General features: G+C 51.1%; 1 protein-coding gene across 3 annotated transcripts in view; it reads right to left on the minus strand.

The window, feature by feature from the left end:
- Window positions 1-451: 451 nt before the first annotated feature.
- TMPRSS2 (transmembrane serine protease 2) overlaps window positions 452-15,370 on the minus strand; it is a 47,656-nt gene continuing 32,737 nt past the window's right edge. Inside the window, exons 8-14 of one of the 3 annotated variants that reach the window (XM_088840821.1) lie at window positions 13,937-13,980; window positions 12,460-12,631; window positions 10,719-10,894; window positions 9,956-10,051; window positions 5,641-5,783; window positions 5,231-5,447; window positions 452-3,561 (exon numbers count right to left, since the gene is read on the minus strand). In XM_088840821.1, the coding sequence (XP_088696947.1) occupies window positions 5,274-5,447; window positions 5,641-5,783; window positions 9,956-10,051; window positions 10,719-10,894; window positions 12,460-12,631; window positions 13,937-13,980 (805 nt within the window). In that variant the 3' untranslated portion in view covers window positions 452-3,561; window positions 5,231-5,273. The remainder of the gene's footprint in view (window positions 3,562-5,230; window positions 5,448-5,640; window positions 5,784-9,955; window positions 10,052-10,718; window positions 10,895-12,459; window positions 12,632-13,936; window positions 13,981-15,370) is intronic. The other 2 variants (XM_088840818.1, XM_055414283.2) reach the window with 2 other exon arrangements.

A 15,370-nucleotide genomic window follows, 5' to 3' on the forward strand; every position in this document is an offset into this window, starting at 1 on the left:
TGAACTGTGGTGTTGGAGAAGACTCTTGAGAGTCCCTTGGACTGCAAGGAGATCCAACCAGTCCATTCTAAGAGAGATCAATCCTGGGTGTTCATTGGAGGGACTGATGCTGAAGCTGAAACTGCAATACCTTGGCCACCTCATGCGACGAGTTGACTCACTGGAAAAGACTCTGATGCTGGGAAAGGTTGGGGGCGGGAGGAGAAGGGGACGACGGAGAACGAGATGGCTGGATGGCATCACCGACTCTGTGGACATGAGTTTGAGTGAACTCCGGGAGTTGGTGATGGACAGGGAGGCCTGGCGTTCTGTGATTCATGGGGTCGCGGAGAGTCGGACACGACTGAGCGACTGAACTGAACTGATGGGGTTGCTGGCCATGAGTTCCATGTCAATGAATGGACAGCATCTACCAATAAGGTGTCTTTAAGCAAACACACAGTAAACAAAGTTCTATGGCGATCAGGTGACAAAGACAGGTGGCTGGCAGGCACCTGCCCCCACTTGTCCCCTTTTGTTGTTCGGTTTTAGGTCATGTCCGACTCTTTGTGACCCCGTGGACTGCAGCACGCCAGGCTTCCCTGTCCTTCACCATCTCCCAGAGTGATCCGACTCATGTCCATTGAGTCGGTGATGCCATCCAATCATCTCACCTCGTCCTCTGTCATCCCCTTCTCGTCTTGCCCTCCCCTTCTCCTCCTGACTTCAATCTTTCCCAGCATCAGGGTCTTTTCCAGTGAGTCAGCTCTTAGCATCAGGTGGCGAAAGTATTGGAGCTGTAGCATAAAAGATTTTAAAGATGGCCCACATCAAAAAATAACAATCTTAAAAAAAAATATTATCTAACAAAACATGTGTTTTCTTTTTTTATTACAACTTTTACCGTAATTTTAACACAAACTGACATAACGCAGACAATTCTCTCCAATTACCTGTTACACGTTGGGACCTGCCAGATTTGGGCTATTTGAAGAATGTGAGTGGATTTCTCTTCCAGGGAGGAAAGCATTTACCCTCTCTCTCTCTCCTACCTGTGGTCACAACTCCAGGGGCTGAGGCACATGTTAAGGAAGCAGCTCTGCTGCTGTGAGCCCACAGGAATTTTAAGGGAGAAGATGCTAGACTCAAGTTTGAGAAGGCAGAACCTGAGGACTCTGGGATCACTGGGCAGAGAGTTCTAGAAGGGAGGTGGGTCTCAGGGTCCATATCTGGGAAAAATGGGAGGTACAGGTGATGCTCCTTAAGGAGCTTGGCTACCTCCTAGATCAGGGGTCCCCAGCCCCTAGGACTGGTCCAGGCGGCACAGCAGGAGGTAAGTGGCGATGGGAAACTTCATTGGCCACTTCCCATCACTCCACCTGAACCATCCCAGTTCATGAGAAAATTGTCTTCTAGGAAACTGGTCCCTGGTGCCAAAAATTTGGGGACTGCTGTCTTCCCTGGTCGGAGAAGGCAGTGGCAAGCCACTCCAGTACTCTTGCCTAGAAAATCCCATGGGTGGAGGAGCCTGGTAGGCTGCAGTCCGTGGGGTCGCTAAGGGTCAGACTCGACTGAGCGACTTCACTTTCACTTTTCACACATTGGAGAAGGAAATGGCAACCCACTCCAGTGTTCTTGCCTGGAGAATCCCAGGGACGGGGGGAGCCTGGTGGGCTTCCGTCTGTGGGGTCGCACAGAGTCGAACACGACTGAAGTGACTTAGCAGTCTTCCCTGGTGGCTCAGACGGTAAAGAATCTGCCAGGAATGCAGGAGACCTGGATTCAGTCCCTGGGTCAGGAAGATCCCCTGGAGAAGTGAACGGCTACCCACCCCAATATTCTTGCCTGGAGAATCCCATGGACAGAGGAGCCTGGCAGGCTACAGTCCATGGGGTCACAAAGAGTTGGACACGACTGAGAGACTGACACCTTCACACTTTCACTTCGCTGTCCTACAGGACAAGCTGGGGCCAGCACGGCAGCCAGGGGACCACATCTGCACCACCTGACCTCACCCCCTGCCAACCCACCATGCAGCGGCTGCCCTGACATCAAGGCCCAGTGCGGAAATGCAGACTGGTTCTGCTTGCCACATGTTTGGAAAAAAAAAAAGCATAATTTATTTGTACAGTTTTTCACAATTGAATTTTACAGTTTAAAAAAGATACAAAACAGAAAACAAACAGCAGTCACATAAATTAAAAGAAGCCCTAAAGGAGGAGTGCTTGCTCACCATGACGACACTTTTTGAAATCTCACTCGGAGGAGGCAGGTCAGGATGGCCCCTGGGTCTGCTGCCGCCCGAGCATCCTGCTAGTGGATTGTCCTGACTTCCACTCCAAGGTCACGTCCTAGTACAGAATCACGCAAGTTGTTCTGCGAAACCAGGGTGTCGGAGAGGAGGCAGGACCTCACAGCGCCCGTGTTTACACTTCACACCTGGTCACTGAAGCCTGACTCTCCCCTCCAGGGAAACTTGAGGAGTGGCTGGAAGGGGCCATGGGGAGGCCCACGCACACCCCTCTCTCCTTTCTCACAAGCCCAGATGCTGTGCTTCAGGACAGCCTTTACAGAACATTAAACTGGGAGCAGTCACTTTGTGAAAGCAGCTCAAGCTGGCTACTGCTCACACAAGCAAAGGCAGCAGTAATTTCAAAAAGCTAAGAGTAGGACTACGGCCCGGTTTCACGGGCACTGAGGTAGTAACAGGTAGACGCTTTACAGGAAACAGTGTTTCTTTAATTAGTATCCCTGATTTCCCTGGGTGAGCTCGATTTCCAGGTGAATGATTAGCAGGCTTTAAGAGGGTCAGCAGGCACCCCACTCGGGATGAGGACCTCAGTGGGGGCCCAGGGCATTGCACCATCTTCAAGGGAGGCCAGGGAGAGACTGGAGAGTAAGGCAGGTCTCCCTGGGTGGGGGCCCCCAGCAATGCTGAGGATGATCGCACATGTTCCCAGGGCTCTGTCTACACACCCCCCGAAAGAAAAAGGTTCGCATCCCCTTTCAAGTGGCTATCAAGTCATCACCCATGAAGAGCTGGTCCCTTTATTTCCAGCCAGCACTCGGGGCTGCTAAGAAGGCACTCCAGAATGTTCATCAAATTCCCTCGTGCGGAGACAGGCCCTGGGGCTACCCCAAATGGCCTCACCAGCAGGGGCCCCAGAGGCTGGTCCCTGCAGGTTCCGCCAGGTTTTTTCCCTTCCTTTCTCAAGCCATCCAGCAGCTGAGAAGTCGCCAGCCCCCTGTGCATCCAAGAGGGGTCCCTGGAATGGGGCTCAGAGGGGAGGTCCCGCGGGGCAGACCCCATCCCCTGGCTCTGCACTGGCTCTGATGTCCACGTCCAGCCAGCCTCCCTGGTCAGACGAGGGGTCTGGAAGGGTAGGCCTGGGGGTAGGGGAGCCACGGGGTCTGCACAGAACTGTGGAAAGGGCCAAGACATACAGGATCATGATCGAATAAAAACAAAAGGACCCGGAATCACCTCAAAAAATACGTAATGCATGGGGATTAAAAATCAGCCCCTTCTTTTTCTTGTGGAATGTTGTGAAGGACCCAGGGCCATGCAGATTAGCTGTTTGCCTGTTCAAAAAGGAAAAAGAAACGATGTTATTTTCTTAAAACAAACAAAGGTAGAAAATTATTTTTCCCCTACATTGAGAGGGAGGGCTTCTCTGGTGGCTCAGTGGTAAAGAGTCCACCTGCCAACAAGGAGACACGGGTTCTATCCCTGATAGAGGAAGACACCACACGCTTCGGAGCAATTAAGCCCATTTACCACAGCTACTGAGCCTGGGATCTAGAGCCTGTGCTCCACAACAAGAGTGCATGCTACATTGCTTCAGTCGTGCCGGATTCTTTGTGACCTCATGGACCGAAGCCTACCAGGCTCCTCTATCCATGGGATTCTCCAGGCAAGAATACTGGAGCGGGTTGCTATGCCCTCCTCCAGGAGATCTTCCCAACCCAGGGATCGAACTCAAGTCTCCTTCGTCTCCCTGCACCGGCAGGCAGGTTTGTTACCACTAGCGTCACCTGGGAAACCCCCCCATAAGAGAAGCCACTGGCAATGAGAAGCCTGCTCACTCCACCAGAGAGTAACCCCCGCTCACCACAATGAGAGAACGTCTGCGCAGCAATAAAGACCCAGCACAGCCAAAAATTAAATAAATAAATTATTTTTAAAAATTAGACAAAGGGATATTTTTTCTACAGCATGAAGGTTGGGTTAGACAGACAATGGAAGAGAATGGTATGTGCAAAGGCCTGGGGACAGGAGGGGCCGGGATATCGGGGGGGGGGTCCAATCACTCAGCACCGCTGGGACGCAGGCATCTCTGGGCCAGCCAAGCATGACCTTAGCCACTGAAAGTCATCCGGGGTCTACTCAGTTCTGCTTTCTACCCCACCTCCTCCGTCGTCAGCCCCCCACTTCCCGCTGCTGAGCCACCAGCATTGCCTAGACACACAGTGCCTGTCTGCTCTCTCATCCTGGAGGGACTGTCACCCCATGGCCTGCCTCACCTTCCCCTCAGTCTCCCCAGGATTCCCTCCCAGCTTCCCTCCATCATGCAGGTCCTCAGTGGGACAGTGGGGGTCATGAATTTCCAGAACCCGGCCCTTTGCGGGGTGGGGACTGGCTGGGCCCTGAGTCACTTGAAGGTGTTAGGTTTTTGCTCAGGGGAGATGCAGGCCAGACCTAATCCAGGCAGTGCCCTTGGCTTCTGCCCCATCTCCTGGCACCTGGGCACCTTTGGAGACTTGAGGGAGATAGGACTTTCACCTGGAACCTAGCCCTGGAAGGAGCCAAAATCTGTGAGCGCTGCCCAGTCCCAAGGCCCCTGCGATGGGCAGACACGCGGTCCTCACCCAGGATCTGGACAGAACCCAAGACTGGGCTGTGCTGAGGACCACGCGCCAGGCCAGAAGCCAGAGGCAGCAGGGGCGTCAGGAGCCCCTTGGATCTTTCCCTTCTCACACCCTCTCCTTGTACCAGAGGCCCCAGCTGCTCCCCTGAGTGCCCGTGACAGCCCAGAGAAGGACAGGGCCAAGTCACGGCTGGCAGACCTGCCTCGCTCTGCTCTCTGCCTGTCACCAGAAGTTTGATACGATGACATCTGAGTAGGTGAATGGAGCTATTAGAGCCAGAAGCAAGCCCATCACAGGTAACCCTGGACCCTGCAAAGCTGGGCCCCAGAAGTTTTCATTCAAACATGTACAGGGAGGGGTGCCACCTGTCACAGGACCACACCTCCTAGACCTCCGGGCTCTGACACAGTGAAGTGGGGAGCTGATCAGGAGGATGGAAAGGTTACCCTCATTTGTCGATAGATCCAGTCTGTGAACACTGTCACGTTCCCGTACACTCCCGGTCGGTATGCCTTGGCACAGCCCGACCCCCAGCTCGTGTCTCCAATCAGCCACCAGACACTGCTCTTCAGTGTGACCAGAGGACCTCCACTGTCACCCTGGGGGACACAGCAGGTTATAGAACAGAAGTCAGTCCACAAGCCACACAGGCCAGAGGGCAAGAAGGTAGGATGAGGGCTCAGCTGGGTGATGGGAGAGTCTCCGGGTCTCCTCCAACCCCAGGTCGCAGGTAGGGGAGGGGTGCGCCTCATGGGCCCAGTGGGAGCTGGGCAAGGCCCCGCGGGTCATCACCTGGCAGGAGTCGACAGTGCCCCGCAGGTAGCCTGCGCAGATCATGGCGGGTGTGATGAGGTTGTCGTACATGTACTTGTTGTTGCACTGCCTGGGCTCGATGAGGTGCACCTTGGCCGCATTCAGGTCATCCGAGGTCTTCCCTGCAACAAAAGACGGCATAGCTCTCACAGGAAGTCTGGTCTCCCTCCTGGACACGTGGACATATGGCCATGCCACTCCTCCCAAGCTGGCTCCTGGGGAGCCCAGGTACCTTTCAACTGCTGGGGCGTGTGTTTAAAGTGGCTCTAGATTGTGTTTTGGGAAGGACTACCTGCCTCTGGGCTGTGGACCAAGCTCCAACCGTGTCCTACAGTCGCCCGCTCATCGCCCAGCCACGTGGTTCCCCGGGATCACTTCTCCTCCTCCATCGCTCTCTCTTCTTTGGACAGTTCCCAGGGCTGCACCAAGAGCTCCTGTGTTTCCACCTCAAGCACCCCGACCTTTCTCAGCCCCACGCAATCCTCCACCCCTGACAGCCTGCCCTTGCTCCCTGCACGTGGAAACCTCCAATCACTTGCAGCTCTGTGCTGTCTGTCACCCACCTGCTACACAGATGTTTTCTAGGCTCTGTGGGCTTGGGGGCTGAAGCAGAGCCTCTCCTGGAGTGCTTATCCACCCTAAGCCACACCACTTGATCCTCCTCAACTTGGGAAGTGGCCCCGTGCCTCACCATGGGGCTCAGATCATGAGCACGAAGCAGGCCCCCAAGACTCCTCACTCTCCTGTGACACTCCATCCATCAACAGATTTGGTGGCTCTGCCCCTACCCCCACACCCACCTCCCTGGGCTGAGCCACCTTCTTGTCTCGTAGGATGTGGCAGTGGTCTCCTCACTATGCTGTCACCTTTTCTGTGAGTCCCTACCAAGCTGTCCAACCATGTCACCCCTTAGCAGCTCCCTGGCCCACTTGGATTAGAAGCCAGTGCCATCATCATAGCCTATAATACCCTATGCAACCTGACTCCAGACTGCCCCCTCGCCCCCGGTTCATCATGCCCTGGCCACACTGGCCCTTCTGTTCCTAAGACATTCTTGTCATGCTGATATCAGCTCAAATGTCCCCTCTTCCAGGAAGCCCTCCCTGACCACCCCTCACTATGACAAGCCACCACTGTTTGAAAGCACCTAGTTTCTCATTTCCTATCAAAGCACACTCTGCCCCCCCAGCGCCCATTGGAGAATGTGAAGCTTCTGCAGGCAGAGGTTTTGTCTTAGTTTGCTCACTGTTGCTCTCCCAGCCCTTGGAAGGTGCCCCACAGATCATGGCTGACTTTTCCTTTGGTCTTGGCTGCTGAGGAAACTTGCTCACAACTGGAAGGATCAACCCAGGAGCTTCTCTAGTCCAGATGCGAGGATACTCAGCCCAGCTGCCATCTCTCCCTTCTCCCTCTAAGTCACTCCGCCCGTGTACTATTCACCTTGCCAAGCTTCCTGGCACCAGGGACCAGCTTCGTAAAAGACAATTTTTCCATGGACCGGGGAGGCGGGGGGGAGTGGTTTCAGGATGATTCAAGGGCATTACATTTATTGTGCACTTTGTCTCTATTATTAGCACATTGTGATAATGTGGTAATGAAAGCAATGGGGAGCAGCTATAAATACGATGAAGCTTTGCTTGCTCAGACGCCGCTCACCTCCTCCTGTGTAGCCTGGTTCCTACCAGATCACTGACTAGCACCAGTCCATGGCCTGGGGTTTGAGACCCTGCTTTAAAGGGTTTCCTGTAGGTGTGCCCTAAATACTTCTGGAAGGATGTAAACACTATATTAATATAAATGTATCACTAAGCACATCCACACGCTTGGCAGTGGCCGCAGGACTGGAAAAGGTCAGTTTTCATTCCAATCCCAAAGAAAGGCAATGCCAAAGAATGCTCAAACTATCACACAATCGCACTCATCTCACACACTAGCAAAGTAATGCTCAAAATTCTCCAAGCCAAGCTTAAACAGTGCATGAACCATGAACTTGCAGATGTTTAAGCTGGATTTAGAAAAGGCAGAAGAACCAGAGATCAAATTGCCAACCTTCTTTGGATCATTGAAAAAGCAAGAGAGTTCCAGAAAAACATCTACTTCTGCTTTATTGACTACGCTTTGGCTTTGGTCTTGACTGTATGGATCACAACAAACTGCAGAAAATTCTTAAAGAGATGGGAATACCGGACCACCTGACCTGCCTACTGAGAAATCTGTATGAAAGTCAAGAAGAAACAGTTAGAACTGGACATGGAACGACAGACTGGTTACAAATTAGAAAAGGCAAGGCTGTATATTGTCACCCTGCTCATTTAACTTATATGCAGAGTACATCATGAGAAATGCTGGGCTGGAAGAAGCACAAGCTGGAATCAAGATTGCCGGGAAAAATATCAATAACCTGAGATATGCAGATGACACCACCCTCATGGCAGAAATCGAAGAAGAACTAAAGAGCCTTTTGATGAAAGTGAAAAAGAAGAGTGAAGAAGTTGCCTTAAAACTCAACATTCAGAAAACTAAGATCATGGCATCCAGTCCCATCACTTCACGGCAAATAGATGGAGAAACAATGGAAACAGTGAGAGACTATTTTTTGGGCTCCAAAATCACTGCAGATGCTGACTGCAGCCATGAAATTAAAAGATGCTTACTCCTTGGAAGAAAAGTTATGGCCAACCTAGACAGCATATTAAAAAGCAGAGACATTACTTTGCCAACAAAAGTCCGTCTAGTTAAAGATATGGTTTTTCCAGTAGTCATGTATGGAGAAGGATGGCAGCCCACTCCAGTGCTCCTGCCTGGAGAATCCCAGGGACGGGGGAGCCTGGTGGGCTGCCATCTGTGGGGTCACACAGAGTCGGACACGACTGAAGTGACTCAGCAGCAGCAGCAGCAGCAGCAGCATGTATGGATGTGAGAGGTGGACTATAAAGGAAGCTGAGCATGGAAGAACTGATGCTTTTGGACAGTGGTATTGGAGAAGACTCTTGAGAGTCAATCAAACTTGTCAATCCTAATGGAAATCAGTCCTGAATATTCATTGGAAGGACTGATGCTGAAGCAGAAGCTTCAATACTTTGGCCACCTGATGTAAAGAACTGACTCCTTAGCAAAGACCCTGATGCTGGGAAAGATTCAGGGCAGGAGGAGAAGGGGATGACAGAAGATGACATGTTGGATGGCATCACCGACTCAATGGACGTGAGTTTGAGCAAGCCCTGGGAAATGGTGATGGACAGGGAAGCCTGGTGTGCTGCAGTCCATGGGGTCGCAAAGAGTCAGACACAACTGAGCGACTGAACTGGACTGAAGCACATCCAATGCTCCATATAAAGGAAACGGCCTGGATCTCTTCCTTTGAAAAAGGTTATCAGAGATGAAAGCAAATTGTAACTGAAGGCAGCAGGGCCAGCCTGTGTCAGGAGAGTCTAGAGCCTCTTGCCTTCTTGTGGTCAGGGCAGGAGGACTAGGCTTTGATGACCTGTAGCCAGTCACTGCCAGTCACACAGGCCCATCCTCACCGAGACTGTTATCCTCAGCATCAAAGGCTGGCAGACTCCCAGGCAGCCGGTTAATGACTGTGTGACTTGAACACAGTGGGCCCTGTGCCTCTCACGTTGAGGTGGCCTCTAAAAGACTCTGATGCTGGGAAAGGTTGGGGGCGGGAGGAGAAGGGGACGACAGAGAATGAGATGGCTGGACGGCATCACCGACTCTGTGGACATGAGTTTGAGTGAACTCCGGGAGTTGGTGATGGACAGGGAGGTCTGGCGTGCTGTGATTCATGGGGTTGCAAAGAGTCGGACACGACTGAGCGACTGAACTGAACTGAACACTCCAAAAAGCAGTTTCCACTCACTGTTCCATTTGATTTGTTTTTTTTTAATTAATTTTTTTGATGTGGACCATTTTTTAAAAAGTCTTTATTGAATTTGTTACAGTATTGTTTCTGCTTTATATCTTGGTTTTTTGACCACGAGGCGTGTGGGATCTTAGCTACCTGACGAGGGATTGAACCCACGCCCCCTGCACTGGAAAGTGAAGTTTTAACCATTGGACCTCCAGGGAAGTCTTTGCATTTGATCTTAATCAGGGCACTGTGGTAGGTGGGGCAGGTAGGATTTTCCCATCTAGCATGCAGAGAAACTGAGGCAAATAACCTGGGTCAATCACCCCAAAATCATCCAATCATTCAGCGGTAGAACCAGGATCAAAACCTAGTTCTAGTTTCCCACTTCCGAACCCATGCTCTGATTCATGGGACCTGCAGACCCTGTGCCGGAAGACTCACCTTTCTCGTAGGTGGCCCCCCACCCGGAAATCCAGCAGGACTGAGTTGGCTCCAGCATCATGCCTGGATTGGGCAGACACACTGGTTTCACTTTGTCTGTTTCATGAAGAGAAAACACCGTGAGTGGGTCTGGCCTAACTGAAGGCATCGGGTGATGGTCTTCACCTGGACCTTCCCATGTGCATGCACTGGGCCTGGGACCACCACCCTGTGGCCCAAGGAGACTTCTATGTGCCCTAGTATCCTCTTCCTCACCCTGCCAGGACCCTTTTTCTAAGAGACAAGAAGTTCACCTCTGGAAGTTAGGGTTTGGGAAAACTGAAAGTCAACAGTCAGCAGTCCTGTGATGCAAATAGCTGACACTGGGCATGGCAGGGCTGGATCAACTATGGACTAAACTGATGAGGATGAAGGTAAATGATCCATGTATTATAATCAAAGGCACAGTGTCAACTGTCACTGATCAGGCCCTGATTGTGAAATGACTTTTGTAGGCGTGCATGTGTGCTAAGTCCTCCACTGTGTGGTGGAGGAAAAACGTGGTTGTGACCACATCGCTCAGTGGCCACAGGCACATTTTGGGGTGGCTCAGTCTCTGGTAAACCCTCTTCTAGCAGTCATCCCCTCCCCCAGCCCTGCACACTGTAGCTCAATGCACATTTTCTCCAACCAGTCTTCTCAGCACATTTTATTTCCAGTTAGTCTCTTAAGATTTAGTCAAAACTGTTCACACACCCTGGGCTGCAGGAACATGGGTACACACCATTGAAAGTCAGAGGCGTCTGCAGCTTCATTAGAGCGATGTCATTGTTCTTGGTCTTGGAATCATAATTTGGGTGGGAAATCACTTTTGCTACTCGGTATCCACTTCCATAGAACATGTAAGATTGTTTCAAGATTCCCGCAAAGGCCGTCCAGATCTTGGGATTGTTAAGAGGTCTGGAAGAGAGAGAGGAACACCGCTCAGCATGTAAGAACGGCAAACACACAACACACGTTCCACAGTTCTCAAAAGTCATCAGCCCCCGAGGTGACATGACTTGTCAGAAGCCACACCAGAATGAGCCAGTGGGCTCAGGCTCTTCTATCTCCCCATCTTACACAGCCTCACCCTCCCACACCCCTCCGCTTTACTTCATCAGTGAATCGTTTTCCTCCCGTATTTCTGCACCAGCCTGCAAACCCTCGCAATTCTAAGAACACTTATGCGTGTGTGCCAAGTTGCTTCAGCCAGGTCTGACTCTTTGTGACCCTATAGGCTATAGTCTGCAATGCTCCTCTATCCATGGGATTCTCCAGGCCATTAATAGAGTGGGTTGCCCTGTCCTCCTCCAGGGGATCTTCCTGACCCAGGGATCGAACCCAAGTCTCTTACGTTTCCTGCATCGGCAGGCAAGTTCTTTACCACTAGTGCCACCTGGGAAGCCCAACACCACTTATTCTTGAATCTAAATGCCTCCCTGAGGTTTGAAACCCCATTTCCAACATGCCTGTGTCTTACTTATCTTTATATTCTAGAACATCTCCTGACACACAGTAGGTGCTTAATAAATGTGTACTGGGGAGTAGACTCTGAGTCTAATAACCACTCAGGCTCTGCCTTCATCTGGGTGCTTCCCTTCTAAGAAAATCCCGTCTTACAAGCCCATGGAATCTGGTGGATGGAAGGAAGGGACACTCCTGAGTTATACACATTCCTTCCTTCAACCTTCACAACAACCCTCGAAACAGCACACCTGTCTTACAGGTGCAGACGGCACTGTCAAGACACCTGGGGTGAACTGCCTGAGGCTTATCAGCCAGGGTACAGCCGAGTCAGGCCCAGCCTCACTCTAAACAAGACAAACAGCTCCCACGAGTGAGGCTTTTTCAAAATATCCACGTGACCAAAAATACTCCTTGTTTAAGAAAAAAGGAGGAAGAACAGTATCTTCTACAAAAGCTAACACTCTAAATGATGGCCACCCTCACCGCTCCCCACCCATCCGTATGGGCATCTCTGGGGCCCAGGCTGCTTAATGGATCTCAGAGAACCTTCTGGCAGGACAGACTGAGGTTTGAGAGTCTCCAAGTTTCTCTGAGTGTCTCTCTGGTGACGAGCACCCAGGGAGCCCAAACCTGTCGAGAGGGCAGCGGCCTCAGGAACGATAGGACCGAGCTGAGAAGACTGTGGACTGAAATTCGTTCTGATCATGGCATCACCCCAGCCTTACACTGCATCCCTGTGCTGACTCAAAGCGATGGACACATGCTATGGAATGTGTTGGCCACAGTTTCACGTGCTTCACAAGTCATCTGACCCTCCCTGTGACGCCACGGAGGCGCCCTTAGAAGCCCCAGGTGTCCCCAAGGAAACCGGAGCCTGCAGGATTCAGGGACTTTGCTCAAGGCGTCTGGCAGAGCCGCCTCAGAAGCCCAGGCCCCGCCCCCTCAGAAGCCCAGGCCCCGCCCCCTCCTCCTCTGGCTCCGCCCCTTCCCTCAGGCCCCACCTCCTCGGGACTTACTCCTCTACACAGTGCGCGGCTGTCACGATCCACTCTGGGGTGATGATGGAGCCCCCGCAGACGTGGATGCCCTGCACGTGCAGGCTAACCTGCCAGGGCCATTCCCCCGAGTAAGCATTCGATCCCCCCACGATCCGGCTCTGGCGGCTCGTCTTCACGGAGACCCCGCACTCTGACGGTGACAAACACAGCGCAGCCGGCGTGAGCAAAACAGGCCCGCCCCCACCCGATCCCACTACGCCCCGTGCCGCCCCACTTCCCGCCTCCCCCCGGACACCTGCCACACTGTGTGCCCTGACAGTTCCCATCCCAAGGTTCCGGCCTGGCTGCAGGGTGACCATTATCTCCTCTTGTTCCTGTTTCTTTGGGCTCTGACTTGAGAAAACGCGGCCTGGTCTCTTTTGGCTGCGGTGGGGTGCCAGAGGACACTCCTCCAGCAACCACCACCCCCCGCAGCCACCCCCAGGAAGCACCACTTCTGAGAGCCCTGGATGCCACCTGTTGCTTGGCACTTGTGTGCTTCCATCAGCATCTCCCAAATACCCATGTAGCAGGGCAGATAACAAAGGCCCTGGGACCCCCTTGAATGCTCAGAGACCCCAAGATTCCTGAACGAAGCTAAGGAGGCTTTTCTCCCATGCACTGCTCTCAAACCATCACAAGGTGGATGGCATGGGCACGCTCTCCTAGTACCTAAAGAAGCTTAAACCAGCCTGTGTGGGAAGTTACTGCCAGGACTACTGGGGAATGGCGTTCACCCCAGAGCGACTGCTGGCTTCACCTGTTCAAACTGAGAATCCAAGCTTCAGGCCTGAGACCCATACGGGAAGAGGACGGGGCCATACCCGAGAAGGGAGCTCAGGGACAGTATCCTCCATACCCATAAAAGGTTTGGAAAATGTGAAAGTGTTAGTTGCTCTGTCATGTCTAACTCTTTGAGACTCCATGGATTGTAGCCCATCAGGTTCTTCTATCCCTGGAATTTTCCAGGCAAGAACACTGGAGTGGGTTGACATTTCCTTCTCCAAGGGATCTTCCTGACAGAGGGACTGAACTCAGATCTTCCTCATTGCAGGCAGATTCTTTACTGTCTGAGCCACCAGGGAAGCCCGAAAAGGTTGGAAACTATAAGTGGTCCAAACGCTAGAATGAGGACACCCATGGGTCTCCAGCCCCACAATGTGGACACCACAGACAGGGCCCGTCCGTCTCTGGAGCTTGTCTGTCCTCAGGGGACAGCTGGTTCTTGGACCAAAACAGTAGGTATCTAAAGTGTGTCCAGATTTAAGAATGGGAACACTGGGCAGGGTGCTGGGCATGTCCTGACCCGTTACTCCACCTTCTATCTCCAAGTCCCCCAAAGACACACTGGGATAAATTTTAGTAAGGTATCAAATTTGATACCATTTGATTTTGGTATCAAATGGGATACCAAAATGTATCCCATTTTAGAAACAGAAAACCAAGAATCACTTACCTATACAGCGCAAAGAAACCACTGTTTTTGAAGAACAGACGTCGCTACAAAAGAACAGGGGGAAACTCTGGTCACTATAGCAATCAAGACACTTGATTCTCAAAATACTTAGAAATAAATATTCTCTTCCAATGTTCTCACTCCCTGGCTCTTTAGATATAGAAGAGTTTGCAACTGAAGACATGACTAGAGAAAGTACATCGACATACATGTACTCTTTACAGTAGTAAAGAGTAGACACCAAGTCACACTGCAGGGCTCAAATCCAAGCTGTGTGACCTTGGGCAAGGCACTTAACCTCTCTGTGCCTCGATTTCCCCATCAGCAGAATGGGCTAATAATAGTACCAAAGGTGGTTGTGAAGATAATCACACATTGTGTGTGTGTGTCTGTGAGTCATTCAATCGTGTCAAGTCAAAGCACACATCATATCAGCTGTTATTTTTTTTTCTTGGAGTTTAAAATCATCCTTTAATTTTGTAAGGAAGACTTTTGTAAACTTCCAGTTTCTTGTAACTGCTTTATGTGAACTGCACAGAAAACTATACAACCATTTGCCTGGGAACAGAAGAGTTACTCCTTGGGAGGCAAACATTCCAGGTTACAGATGAAAAAGAACTAACCAATGCATTCCACTGTACACTGAATCTTCTCCAACATGTTGAAAAGAGAAGCAGCATTGATGCCCAGGTATTTGAAGCTGGCAGTGGTTTTTTTTTTTTTTTTTTAAATTATGGAAGTATGATAACACATTTACAGCAGATTTGGAAAATACAGAACACAGTTACATATAGTTCCACTATCTACTGCAATTATTTTCAGGTAGATAAAGATTTTTAGTTGGACTTTTAATATCAAACTCTCAAAACTTAATAGAATGAACAGAAAAGTAGAAAGATATAGTAGACCTGAAAAACACTGTAGAATATTCTCAGTACACAGAAGAAAAGCAGTGCTGACACCAGGTGTTTGAAGCTGCCGGGGTTCTTTTGAACATAATGAGTTCATGTGGGGCCAGATCACTGTTACATGGTAGAGCAGGACACAGGCACACCCATCACACAATCCCATGTTGTTGTTTAGTCGCTCAGTCACATCCGACTCTTTGCGACTCCGTGGACTACAGCATGCCAGGCTTCTCTGTCTTCACTATTTCCTGGAGTTTGCCCAGACTCATGTCCACTGTGTTGACGATGCCATCCGACCATCTCATCCTCTGTCACTCCTTCTCCTCCTGCCCTCAATCTTTCCTCTGATGAGTCTTTTCCAATGAGTTGACTTTTTGCATCAGCTGGCCAAAGTACTGCAGCTTCAGCATCAGTCCTTCCAGTGAATACGCAGGGTTGATTTCCTTTAGGATTGACTGGTTTGATCTTGCTGTCCAAGGGACTCTCAATAGTTTTCTCCAGTGCCACAATTCAAAAGCATCAGTTC

The sequence above is a fragment of the Moschus berezovskii genome, chromosome 1, assembly GCF_049115385.1.
Source record: "Moschus berezovskii isolate FMDL1 chromosome 1, NW_MosBer_1.0, whole genome shotgun sequence".
Taxonomy (NCBI): domain Eukaryota; kingdom Metazoa; phylum Chordata; class Mammalia; order Artiodactyla; family Moschidae; genus Moschus; species Moschus berezovskii.